This window comes from Pagrus pagrus (genome assembly GCF_965226575.1).
Source record: "Pagrus pagrus genome assembly, chromosome: 1".
Taxonomy (NCBI): Eukaryota; Metazoa; Chordata; class Actinopteri; order Spariformes; family Sparidae; genus Pagrus; species Pagrus pagrus.
Window position 1 is genome coordinate 32,799,040 of NC_140185.1, and position 13,803 is coordinate 32,812,842.

Consider the following 13,803-nt stretch of genomic DNA (forward strand, 5'->3'; position numbering starts at 1 on the left):
TCTTTCATTCTTGAGCTTAAACTTAAAGAAATCATCAGGAAAACAAACAAACAAACATAAAACCAACACCTGTCTTTCTCCAGTGTGCCTGGGAAATATCACTCTCTCTGTCCTGCATGTCGCTCATGTATAAATATATATATAATTTTTTTTTTATCCACTTGTCAAAGTTGCTATAATCCTTATAATAACTGTGATCACTGTGTGCCCCATTGGCTCCACTTCTTCTTCCTTTTTCTTTAACTAGGCCATTTGATCAGGGATGGGTTTTCCGTGACGGATTAACAAAAGAAAAGTCCCCCTGAATTTAGGAGCAAGTGTGACACCTACCTGCAGAAGTTGGAAGAGTTTAGAGGACAGTGCCTGCACGGCTTACCGGCTGCACACTACAATAATATCCTGCCTGCCTGTCTCACACTGTGTGCATGACAGCGCTCCTCCGCTTCTCTCCAAAAAAAAAAAACCCCACCAGTGTTTCACATCTAACGCGCCATTAAGGAGCCTCTCCATTAATGATATATAATAGGGCAGTATGTTCTAAATGCATGGTCGCGTCCCTTTTTAACAGCTTTGCCACGCCTTGGAAAATAGTAATGAGGTCTAAATTTGGCATAAAATCGAGCTCATTACCCGAGTTCACCACCTGATTGCTCTGCATAAAACACGAAAGGTAATTGGGTTAAATAACTGCGCCTCGGTGTTGTTATTATATCAATATCCACTGTTGGAAACGTGCTCAAGTATAAAAAGGGAAGGAAAAGGAAAAAGGAGGCCCTGGTTGTAAAGGAAAAATGAACAAAAAAAAATATCTGGGAATAAGCCATAGACCAAAACATACCTCCGTGTTGTTTCCAAAAAATTGTTCATTCACAAAAACAACCCTTTAAATATTCGCACCAGCCAGAACCAAACAGAACCCTTTTATTGTTCAGATACTCCAACACCCCTCCTCTGAATGTAGGCCTTCTCCTTTCCAGAGCTCTCAGAATATTTAGAGATGATGATTACCACTGAAGCATCTGTCACGGTGCAAAATTTAATTAATATTTCGTATAAATTAATTGGCCTTGAAGCACTTTAGACACATATCAGGCAAAGCCAACTGCTCCCCCCCAAAAAAATAATCGCTTGCACAAAGATATTTTTTTTTTTCTCCATAATTTACTTCAAAGATAGTGTGTTGTCCATTTTAAATACAAAAATGCTACATTAAATATACATGTTAGTCTTTAATACAAATAGACTCAGGCGGCTGCAGCGATTTAAGACCATTCTTGTTACATTTTTTTTTAGGATTAACCATTCAGAAACTAAAAATTTGAGGATAAGCATTTACTCAGAAAATAACTGTTCTCAGAATTTTGCTTCATCATTGTTTCTTTTTCTTTTTTTTGTCTTTTTTAATGCAACCACAAAAAAATAAATAAAAGTCCGCGGTGAGTGGAAAATATTCAGGTATTAAATGTTTGACATACCTTTCTTTAGTTCATAAGGGGAGTCTTTACAAAGATCTACCTGCGTTTGGCCTCTGACTTTCTGGCTCTCCCTTACCAAAGCCTCTGCTCTATTTAACACAGTCTGGTTTAATCCATTGAAATGTGCCGTGGAGCCCGTGGTTACCGAGCCGTGGTTACTGTGAAGGTGTCCAAAACTGCCACCATAGTTCGTGTAGCCGGGGTAGAAAGGGGAGGTGTAGTACAGAGGCCTGGATAGGACCGTGCTGTTGGGGAGCGGGCACTGAGGGGAGGACCGTGATGGAGACGCGTTGGTGCCCATTACTGCGCTCTGGCCCAAACCGGGGCAAGCCTGTGGCGCCTCGCCGCTGCCCTTACACCTGTCTGAGGACGTGGCGATCTCCGCAAGGGACCAGAGTTTGGGTTTGGGGGCTGAGGGGGGCGAGTGGATAACAGAGGTCACGTTGCTGGTCACCGTTCCCGGTGCATGGCTCAAATCTGACGGCTTGTCTTGTTGCGCAACGGTCTGGTTCCCCCGGGGCACCGCCGAGGGAGACGAAGTGGTGGGTTTCGCGGAATCCGGCAGCAACTCTGTAGTCCGCTCCTCCTGGTCTTTTAACTCCGAGTCGCTCAGAAGGGGATCCGTGTCTTTGCCGTGGTTTTCCTCTTTAAATCTGTCACAGCCTATGTCCCCTGGGTTCAGCAGTTTATGATCTAAAGCACAAATAAAACAAAAAAGGGATCAGAATTACTGCCAAATAAGCGGAACATTAAAAAACGTTGATAAAAACTGGAACACGTGTCGCAGGTGATCGTGAGTCAAGCGAACAACCACAGCAAACTGCGCTCGGATGCATGAAAATAATTAGGCTGCTAATGCACGTTTCCTCTAAAAACAGTAATTACGTGCGTGCTATAAATCGTCCTCATAAAGACGCGTGCCAGCCTTAAAAAAAAAAAAAAGGTGAACTCTCCCCAATTTTGTTGCCCAAACGCGAACAATGTGGTGCAAATTAAAACTGTGAGCAGTGCAGTATGTCGGCTTATTTAAAATGTACAAATGACATTTTATTATTTATATCCGCATGAAATGCTATCGAAGTTATTCAAGCATTCAGTGAGCGTTCAGAAGTGGGATATAATTATCATACAAAGGCGATATTTTCCAGCCGTATATCCGGCGCAACACACCAGCTGTATCCTTATTATGCAGTTAAAGATAAATTGACTGCTAAACACTTTGCGTCACCAGCAATTTCAGCCCCTGAGAAGTGAAACGAGGGGAGTTCAAGGTGATTATTATTTAAAGCAATTGTCCCATTATAAATAATATACCACCATTAACCAGCAATCAATTTTGCACCCTGAGTGGAAACGACTGCGATGAAAAATTGATGATTTTTTTTTTTTTTTTTTTTTTCCTCTGCACCACCGACCTGCTTCTGTGTCTGTGGAGTCTCCCTTGTCCGTGGGCTTGCTTGGCTCGTCGTCGTCGTTTTTCTCCAAGTCGATATTCTCGTCCTCCTCCTCGTCCTCGCTCCGGTTCCGGGGGGTCCAGGTCATCTTGTTCTCCTTCTTTAGCCTCCTCCTGGCGTTGGCGAACCAGGTGGACACCTGGGTGAGGGTCATTTTGGTGATGATGGCCAGCATGATCTTCTCGCCTTTGGTTGGGTAGGGGTTCTTGCGGTGCTCGTTGAGCCAGGCCTTCAGGGTGGCGGTGGCGTCCCGGGTTGCGTTTTTACGGTATGCTGGGTCACCATAAGGGTAGGTGCCCAAGGGTGCTGCGTAAGGGTGGTATCCTATCGAGCCGGCCATGCCCGTAGTGTGGTCATATGGAGAGCTCTGTGATATAAAAAAACAAACAAACAATGAACACAAATGAAAAAGTGTGTAAAAGTTGTGTCACGGTCATTTTTCAGACTGCTTAAAAAAATAGTTAGAATGACTTCCGGCACACAAACATACGCGCACACGCGTGGACATGCACGCGCACACAGACTCTCTCTGTCGCGCACACACACACACGCTCAGACACGCACAAGCACGAGCACACTGGTCTAAATAGTTCACTGGCTGACAGTGAGTGTTTTCTGGAGTTTTGTCGGAACTTGATTGTTGTGTTAGAAATTGTGACGTCTGTTTCTGTGCGTCTTTAATTATTATGATGTCATCGTGCAGAGGCTTTAACTCTCCCCATTAAAATAATACAATTTGCAAATTGTGATAACGCGCTGACATTAAACATGACGGGCCTAACGTGCAGTTCCTTTGCCTGTTCCTCTGCGATCAGTCTTTGTAATACCCAGGCCTGTCTACCCCAGTCTGCACGAATGACCTGTGTTGCTGTGATATCGCTCACCGAGAATACGACTAAAAACAAAAGCACAATTTTCTTCTTTCTTTGGTCGAAAGTTGCAATATTTAAGTTGTACAGCTGGCACAACTGGATGATAAGAAACAACCAGTGACCTAAATTGCCATCACGGCGCGTTGCAGTCGGTTGTGAGCGCAGAAGCTCCAGCTGGACATTGCCTACTTTTTTATTTTGTCATAAAAAACTACAATTCACAAAGGAGCCATATAATATCACAGCGTTCAGTTAAATTAGTTCTGTTTACTCAACAACATGTTTCCTGGACCTGACAGGCTGTAATATTATATCCATGCACTCCTCGGTGACGCACATTTTCTCTCCTAATCGCTTGGCTCCGAATGCAGAGCGGACACTTCGGGCTTGTTTAACGAGTTAGTATCATCAGCTTTTTTTACTTCCTATTAGACTGAATAATCACCTTTAGTTTACTCACCACGTACGAGGTGAATGTGGCAGCTGCCGCCGCGTCTGCACTGTATGGTAAGTGGGAGTTGTAGCCTGGCGAGGCGCTGGTGAACGCAGTAGATCCGGCATAGGGCGCAAAAGCAGATCCCGAAGAGGATCTCCCAAGTTCCTCGGTTCTGGGTCCCGATATAACGCTGGTGCTGTACGCAGGGCAGGAATACAGGGCTAGAGAAGCGGACGGCTGGTACAAGTAGCCCTGAGGATACGCCATGCTGGAGCCCGGAGAGTATGAGCCACTTAACTTGCGCACTTTCCCCCCTCTTTATTTTCTCATGCGCTGCTGCCGGAGCGCATAGAGCCGTGTGTCTGCAGACCCGCTGTCTGTCCCCCCCACCTTCTAAATGACAATGGTGAAGGCAAAAAAAAAAAAAAGTAAAAGTGATTAAATAAAGAGAGGCTCGGATGTTGGATGGATTATTTTTGGTCGCTGCCAGTCAGCCAGCCACAGCCTCGTCGGATGTTTTGTCTGGTTTTGTTTTTTTTTTTGTGCTGTTGCTGCTCCCTTATCTGAGTTGCACCGTCGCTCTCATGCCCGCGCAGAAGTTTTTTTTTTACCCGTCGGACGGGGGCTTTGCTTGGGAAAATGTCCTGCCAAGATGCTAAGTTGAAAAATTGAGGATCCCGACGCCTACTACGCTCCTCCTCTCGGGGTGTAGTCACCGAAGGAAAAGGCAAGCTTATGCTGGGTAACCACAGCCCTGCCCAAATCCATGCTCTCTCTGTCTCTCTCTCTCTCTTTCTCTCTCTCTCTCCCTCTCGCTCTCTCTCTCGCTCTCTCTCTCTCTCAGTTTCCTCCTCACCCCCTCCCTCCCTCTCTCGCGTTAACTAACAGTCCTTCTCATTCTCTATTTCTCTATTTTTTTCTCCCCTCTTTAACAAGGCTCGTTGCAGTAAGTCTCAAGTGCGCCTGGCAGCCCCCCTTCGGATGGCGACATCATGCGAGACTGTCAACTCCTAACTCTCTTCTCTCTTTTTTTTTTCTTCTCCCCCCCCCCCCCCCCACCCCCCAAATACGAAGCCGTCACTTTCACACTTGATCAATAACAAATCGGGCTGTTGTGTGCCAGGATATGGGGGCTTGCAAGATACCGGCAGGAATTAAACAGTCGCTCCACTGCTTTGCTCCTTTTTTTTTTTTTTTTTTGGTTATTCTTTCTTTGTGCGTAATTTGAAGTGTGTGCGTTAAATGATGATCCTCGATCTCTGCGCGCCTTGTGTGTTAAAATCCGCAATGGGAAGTTTACAAAATGGATTTCTTTTCCTACTGTCGTTGCAGGTCAACTTTTTCTAACGCCAGATGAATATTGCATCGGTAAGATATACGACACGCTGAAAAAAAAAAAAAAATAAGCTAAAGTAAGATGGCGCAAAGAGTCGGCCGGTCGAGCCCCGTCAGAATAGTTGTTGTTGTGTAAACAAACTTTGCCTGATGGACATTTTATGTGTCGTGGTAGTCGAAGTGTTGTGTTGTCTGCGCCCGTCGCTCGTGTTTGAGAGGATTTGCTGTGGCGACGGCTAAATAGTTTTTGCAATAGATCCTAGAATAAACCCAGTCAGATACACACTCCCAAGAAAGTCATAAACCCTCAAGCCAGGGCAGATTAGTGCCAACTACACCAAATCCGCCCGGACCAGTGGCTGTAATCTCATTTGATCACTGCAGATACGTTTCAGTGCTGAAATACTGGACAGCTTAGATTTATTTAATATGCCACTGTTATCGGATATTACCTTTTTATATTTAACTGACTGGAATGCGATGGCTCATTATTATTATTATTATTATTATTATTATTATTATTATTATGATGATGATGACAGTAAGCTCTTATAATTCAATTCATCGTCTTTGCGCGTCTTTGGCTTTAAACACATATTAGCGCGCTGTTATGAATATTATTCACTGTGTTTCAAGCGTCTACAAGCCATTTTCATTCCAGTGATTGACTTTCCAGTTCAAGTCTCCGATAAGCCGAAAGGGATCGCTGTAGGCGCTGCTAAAGAGTGTGTGCACACGGTGTCACGTGTTTTTTTTTCCTTTTTTTTTTTTTTTTTTTACGCTCTGAAAACCCTCCAGAGAGCAGAGAGAATGATGACGCTGGTACAGTGGGAGCCGACGCGGACTTAGAAAAAAAAAAAAAAAAAAAACAGAAAGAAAAGAAAGAGAGAGGGGGGGGGGGGGATAAAGAAAGAAGGATGGATACACAAAGCGACCCTACAGTATAGCCCTAATCAGATGACAGTGATACGATGAGACCCGGTTTCACAGCCTCCTGTAGTGAGCAGACAATCAACTAATTGCCGGAACTTTTCTCATAACAACAGATACAAGAAGAAGCAACTGAATCCGCTGGTACTGACATTCTTACTTATGTAGAAGCTGATGAAAAGGCGCAATATAACGTCATTATTAGACACGGGTGTATCCCGCTTCTAATGAAATTATTGTCCCGAGATATAAAAGAGAAAACGTCCACGATTTTATCCCATCGCGCCATGTGATGTGTTTAAAATAAAATAAAAATGGCGTTCAGAATTAATAACATTATGTATTTTATTTATTTATTTATTGCATAAAAGATGCGGTGGAGTTTCTAAGAGGAGAGAGCCCGTGTCATGTGTCCTCCTTAACGCGTTTTGGTTCAGAGTTGCTCTCTGAAGTAGGAGGAGGACCCATAACTTGAGATCACGGAGCCTATAATAGGAGTAGGTTATGGCAACTGCTTCCACCTCTCAGCAGCACTGCACTTGATAAAGGAGGAGGTGTAGGTGAGTATAGTTTTTGTTCATTTGGCGCTTTATATATATATATATATATATGGAAAGGTGCGTCTGTGTTTTTTAGATGCGTAAAAGTGGGCTGCTCCTCACGCAATGTGCTGATCCGAATCTAAATCTTTACGCGCCCGCTGTTTTGACAGCTTGTAACTTCTACATTATCGTTTATTATCTTCTTTTTTTTTACATCCCTGAGAGAACGAGCTCCGTTTCGACGCACGAACACAGGCTTTACGTGGCAAAGGAGAAGACGAAGTGAATGAAAGATGATGCATGCCACTTAAAAATGCCTGAGGGAGCAAGTGTAATCTAAATTGGATATAGAGGGTATTATTACACAACATTATGCGTCGTGGCGGACTAATTGCGCGGCTGGGTGAGTTAAACAGTCAGTTAATGTCGAGTGGCGGACAGGTTTCTGGAGCGCACAAGGTCAGCTGCACTGCTCCCAAGGCTTTAGTGGTGTACAGAGAAAAATGCTTGAAGTATTCATGGGATTTTTAACCATTCTAAATCTGTGTCCTAAACCGATTAGTTGACACCAATTTTTCTTTGATGTATTAGCTGAGGGCTTTTGCCACTTGGAAGCCAATTGAAATTCAAAACAGTTTTCGCTCCAAATGCTTTGGGGAGATCTGCTGCAAATAATGGATGTAATTTATTTTTGACCTTGCATTTTTTTTTTTTTTTTTTTTTCTGAAGAGGGGGTTATTAAATGATTAAACATATGTGCACTATGCTGCTTGACTAAACAACTGGCATCCTATGCAGCTTTGATTAGCTATTATTATGAAAGTACAGCAGTAATTTGACCCGTTTTTTTATTTATGCATTTTAAAATGTGATAGGCATGGCATCAGCGGTTACTGCAGGTTTAGTGGGGTTTTTTTGTGTGTGCTTTTATTTTAGACACTGTTACACTGTTTCAAATGCATTAAAAATGACAATTCACTGTTTGTTTGTCTTTGTTTTAAATCTGTTCAGATCCATGTTGAGGAAGTCTTCTCATGTCACCAAGCAGTCAGTGAAATGCTCTACGCCAAACGCCTCAACACACACACACACACACACACACACACACACACACACACACACACACACACACACACACACACACACAGATAAAACTTTACCACAGCACCCCTTAAATTCACTTTATTTACCAATTACTTACTTTTCATTCAATCAGCTCAGTTCTACTTTTTAGAAATGCTATTGTCGCTACACTTCTGTGATTGTTTATATAGAAAGGTTAAATGAATTTTCTGATATCACAATCATTGCTCACATGAGTTGCAACACAACTCGGTACAACCCTGAAAATCACACAATTTACATGAAGCACAATGAGCCGATCTGGCTCTCAGCAGAGAGAATCCGCTCTCTGATCTCTTTTCTGTTCCTGAGATCTCTTTTTGTTTTATTGACCTGAATGAAGATGCATGGAGCTGTGAGTGTGTGTGTGAGTGTGTGTGTGTGTGTTCGGTTTACTCCTGATGGGGCCTGTCTGCACCCCCTCACCCCCCCCACCCCCTTTCCTACTCCCAATGATCCCCGCAAGGCTGAGTGGCAGGGCTCTGGATAGGCTAAGTGATGAAATGATGACCCTATTATGAGAAGCGATTCCAAAATGAGAGGTATCAGACAAAGATTGCACCCTTCTCCCACTGCCACGCCGTCCTGCTGCACCACACTGTCAGCCGCGCAGATGATGATTGATTCGCTCGAGATGGATCACAGGAAGCACCCATTGATTTTTTAGTGCTTTATCAAAAATATTTATTTACAGTTGTATACATAGGGCGTACCCAGACTCACCCCATACCCCCTTTTTCCAAATGGGGGGATGGTATGAAAGGGATAATTCTCCCTACTCCATGACAAGACAAATGACCTGTAATATTATTTCAAAAATGAGTCAATAGGCTCAGTGACTAAACGAATATTGATTGGATATAATGAAGCCTGAGTGTGACTATGAGCTCTTTCAGGGGCCCTGCTGCAGACTCCATTGTCAGCATCTCTCCAACTGAGTGTTTTACACACAATACAGACCTGCTACTACAGCTGGGACGGAGCAAACCTCATGTCAGTGAATATCACAGATGGTGAATCCACACACTTCCTCTCACCGGTGTGTACCTGTACATTTTGATTCATGATCTGAGCGCTTCCCCGTTGCCTGACTGTTTTCTAAACCAGACCTACAGCTCAATAGCATGTTTGTTTTGAAGGTGCTATAGGTGCCATATGGTAATCATCTAAATCCCATACTACTTAGAGCTCCTGAGGCATGTAGGAGGCACTCCTGCAATGCCTGCATGACGGTAAAGTGATACAACGTACAAATCAAATGACTACCAGAATGCTAAAACCACAGTGTGGGAGCTGTGCCCTAGATATTTGCACTGACTTAATCCAATTGAAATAGTATGAGTGAGTTGCAGGGGCTCCCAGGTCTGTTGCTCGCTTATGTATGTGATGCATAATAGAAGTTGACGAGGTTGGTGATAGATCACAGCCCAGGTAATGTAAACACATTAATCCCTCAGGGTTCATGTGCATGTTCTTTCTCTCTTTTTCTCTTTCTATCAGCTCCTCTCTCTCTCCCTCTCTCCCTCTCTCTCTTTGAGACCCCCCCCTCCTCCTCCTCCTCCTCCTCCTCCCTCCATGTTCATCATCTTTCTCTAAATGCGTTAGTGGAGCACAAACCAGAAGCAGCCTTAATCTGTCAACATGCCCTTTAATTGGAGGGAGAAAACAACACGTGCTCCTGGTTGTGCCATTCCTAAGTGCACATGCCAAAGAAACACAGAGTTCACGGAAGAAGTGATCCCGGGAGAGCGGGGCATAATTAAAAGTATCTTTTAATAGGCTTGTAATGCTGAGCCTGACTCTTGTTGCCTTAAGTAGAGGGCAAACTCTTGTGGCTGCAGACGGACATGCGAGGGGCTTCTGCTGAGGGGGCCTGTAAACGATACGTTGCCTGGCCCGCCATCAGACATGCAGTCTCTGCCTCGGTCTCCGCACTCGAGACAACAAGCACTTTCCACCCTCTTGCCGCGGACACCTCGGCTCACCCATTCCCATGTTCTTTTTGTTCCCCAAATGAGGGATTCTGCTCCGCAACATCACCTCTCCTCCCGGGCCACTTTGGCAAGTTGTGTTCTACCTCCTACTCACAGCAGCGGCGGGGAGCGAGAGATGGGACTAAGGGGTTGATTTGGGGCCTGCTGCACTGTAATCAAATGAGACTGCTTAGGGGAGAGGAGAAGGAGGAGGTGGAGTATTATGTTCTGTCGTGCATTCCACTGCAGCATTGTTGCTTTTTTGTTTTTGTCAGGGCAGACTTTGATGCTGTATCCCCTTACCTTTGTAGTCCCGGCAGCCATGTTTCATAAACACAGAATGGGAAACATCCTCAGCATTAGAAATTTAGATTGCCGCTTTCCTCCTGCCACTCTGCATTCCGCACGTGCCCAGTCGCATTCTCCATCTCCCAGTGCTGAGGCATTAAGTTTCCTCTCCCATGCCTCTGATACATTTAAACATCTTACAATCAGCCCCTTTTATTCGGTGTGTCATGTATAATCTGTGGCAACAACAATGCCAACATGGCTCTATGTTCTCCCCCCACTCTCTTGGTACTGAACCATTACGCCGCTACTGTTTTGTTTCAGGACAATTGCGTGTGCAAAAAAGCTCACTTGCTTGAAATTGAGACAGTGCCAGGTGTTCAATTTAGACCTCGTCTTGACGATTGAGAGTGTAATATTAATATCAAGCTAAGCATTCTATAGTATACTCCTTGCTTCGTGTTATCACTCGGGGAATAGGCAGTGCTCAATTGTCTTTGTAGTTAACTGGAAACCTCAATGGGATACAGTGTAATGTTATTCTAAATCTATCTTAACTCATTAAAACCCCAAAGTGTTCAGCTCTGCTTCCCATATTTTATTGTCTTACTGCCGTCTTTCCAATGTATTGTATTCTCAGTAGACTAATTTCACATGTAATTGAATATTTAAATGTCAAACATTGATGAGAATCAAGGCAAAATAATGAAATTACCTCTGCAAAAGGGCACTTTTATTAGGCACGGTGCAGATTCTACTTTTACCATTAGAAACCTTCTTCTCTGTACTGTGCAGAGCCCCAGGTCTTCTTCTTCTTCCTCCTCCTCTTCTTCTTCGAGAGAGTATCAGTTTTGTCCAACATCTGACACACTGCCCTGGGTGATTGAGCCAGACGTGGAAAGCCAAAGCGGAGATGCTCTCCTTAATGCCTGACACCTGGTGCAGATTTGGAGGGGATTGCACTACAGGTACCGTCTTACCTCTTCCCCAATCCCAGAAAGTCCCTGAGGTATTTCCTTTTCTGTCCGCGGCTGTGTTTGTTTCTCCTCCGCTTTGCCACCCAATTCTCCTGCCTGTGTCAAAAAGTCAGCCCTTGTGTCGGGATTAGGGTGATAAGGTGTTGAAATACGATGCCTATCATCCCTTTGATACACACTGTTCTGATTTGTTGAGGTATTTTTTTTTAAGGCCCCAGAAGATATCAATAGGATTAAAAATCTGTTGCACGTGAATCCAGTGGTGGATAGTCTTCAGATCCTTTACTTAAGTCAAAGTAACAGTACCACAGTGTAAAAATACTCTGTTACAAGTAAAAGTCCTGCAAAATGTACTTAAAATACCAAAAGTAAAAGTACTCACTATGCAAAATGGTACTTTTCAGAGTGTAAAATTATGAAAACTGAAGGTGCTGAAACAAAATATATACATATACAGTACATAATGTGTATATATATTTTATCCTTTGCACACGAGATAGTAATTTGTAGACGCACATTATTATGACTGACAAGATAATATTTTCTCTGGACTTCAGGGCCTCATGTTCCTGACGTTACATCCCAGCGGAGCTTTAAAATGAGCAGGTCTAATCAGCAACATAAGTGAAAACACCTGTGAGTGAAGGGCCTTTAATCTACAACAATGCATCATATTAAATGAGTTGATCTTAAGTGTTGTATGTAAAATCAAAGTACCTACAGTACAGAATAAATGTAGTGAGGTAAAAAGTAGAATATTTCACTCTGAAATGTAGTGGAGTAGAAGTATAAAGTAGCATAGTAGTACAGGTACCTCAAAAGCACAGTACTTGAGTAAATACCGCTGTGTTTCATTTCAAAGAGACAGAATGAGAACAAAGCCACTCGTTCACAGTTAATGTCTATTTAGAACATCAGAAAAGTGAACTCGAGTCACGTAATTATGTGTTTTCCATTCAACAAAGAGAGGAACGACTTTTGCCAGAATGACTGTTGATATCAAAACATTTCCAATGCTAACATCATTAATTCCCTAATCCCACATGTCTGCTACCTTGTATCCGTCTGTTCCTGTTGTTTACACCCCCTCCCGCCCCCGCCACACCCTCTGTCGGGGTGTGCTTTACAACTGGACACGTTACTCAGGAGTGTTTGCCGCTCACCTTACAGCTTGCAGGCACATCTGCAGGCTGTGCTGGGACAGCGTTGCTAGCCAACATTAACACAGCAAGGACATCAAAGGCTGGCAGCCTGGGCCGCACCACCTGAGCATGTTGATTGCAATGCACCGCAGTGTCACCTGACCTGGGAATGGAGAGGATTTTGTCGTGCCAAGTGGAGGCATTATATTCAGGAAGTGCTAAATAGGCTCGCTACCAGGGTATACAGTGTTAGTAATGCAGCTTGGAAGCAGTATTTAGAGATCAAGATTATATAGATATTTTATTATGTATACATTTAAGAGTTTTGGCCCTTAAATGCAAAATTATAACACAATCCTGGCAAAGATAAAATCATATTAGATGAGCTGCGGAAGATACGCCGCAATAATGTAGCCTGATAATCTTTCCTGGATATTATACTAAAATATATTTTGAGCCTCGGTGGAACACGAGCAAGTGCACACTTTGGTGAGCTTCACAGACACACTGTTTATGTTGACACATGCAACTCTCTTCCTCATGCAAATGCAATCTAAACATTAGGCGAAGGGAAGGCAAGCGTGGCCCATAAAGGCTGTGAGCTCCAAACACTTTGAACAGACAACTATCACTAATCACTCCCAGAGCAGTGCGGCGTGTAATTACTCTGCCAAACGTTTGCCTTTCACAGCTTAGCACCGGGAGCCCTGACCCTGCGCTTCCCTGTCTTTCCTCACCACCATGCATGTGGAAGGGGAGGACCCCCCCCCCTCTCTCTCCCTCTCCATCCCTCCCCTCCCTCCCCTTCCCCTTCTCTTGACCGAGGGGGTAGGCAAGCTGAGCTCAATATTTAGAGAAAGAGTGGAGGAGGAAAGAGAGAGGAGAAAGACAGGGAGGGAGAGGACTGAGGTTGGTGCTTCCGGCTTTGTGGGAGCCCATTTAAACAGGCTTTGAAACCCTAGCCATCCGGAGATCAGAAATAGCCTTATTGACTGCATGGGCCCAGAAGTGACTGAGCACACAGGGTTCTTAGAGTTCACCCTTCCTCGCCACTCAGAACAGGAGGGGTGGGGGGGGGGAGAGATCGCAGGCTAGGGCATCTACAAAGACGACGGACATTTTAATTTTACATCAGGAGAAAAATAATATTGCCCCAGCTATTTTTAGTGTCACAAGATTGTGCCGTCGTGTAATTTCTTTTTGATTTTATTCTCGCCGGGCGCAGGACATCTAATTCTGCTCACTCTCCTCTCCCTC

The 13,803-nt window shown here is 44.0% G+C and overlaps 2 protein-coding genes across 4 annotated transcripts in view; one reads left to right on the forward strand and one right to left on the reverse strand.

The window, feature by feature from the left end:
* LOC311260473 (uncharacterized protein) overlaps nt 1-13,803 on the forward strand; it is a 125,762-nt gene that overhangs the window by 109,701 nt on the left and 2,258 nt on the right. The gene's annotated exons all lie outside the window — the stretch shown is intronic.
* irx5a (iroquois homeobox 5a) lies at nt 816-5,023 on the reverse strand. Of its 2 annotated transcripts, none has more exons than XM_084350386.1 (3): nt 4,262-5,023; nt 2,891-3,296; nt 816-2,168 (listed from the first exon to the last, which is right to left on the reverse strand). In XM_084350386.1, exons 1-3 carry the CDS (start codon nt 4,502-4,504, stop codon nt 1,459-1,461), a joined length of 1,359 nt encoding a protein of 452 aa, XP_084206512.1. In that variant the 5' UTR covers nt 4,505-5,023; the 3' UTR covers nt 816-1,458. The 2 variants fall into 2 exon arrangements, with proteins under 2 accessions (XP_084206512.1, XP_084206511.1); XM_084350385.1 differs by having other exon boundaries at nt 4,247-5,023.

Bases quoted from the DNA above. Each gene is read 5' to 3' on its own strand.
- irx5a (XM_084350385.1), bottom strand. From the start codon at position 4,504: ATGGCGTATCCTCAGGGCTACTTGTACCAGCCGTCCGCTTCTCTAGCC. The intron at 3,297-4,246 runs GTGATTATTCAG...TTTATATCACAG, and splicing joins ACGTGGTGAGTAAACTAAAG to AGCTCTCCATATGACCACAC. The intron at 2,169-2,890 runs GTCGGTGGTGCA...TTTGTGCTTTAG, and splicing joins CTCCACAGACACAGAAGCAG to ATCATAAACTGCTGAACCCA.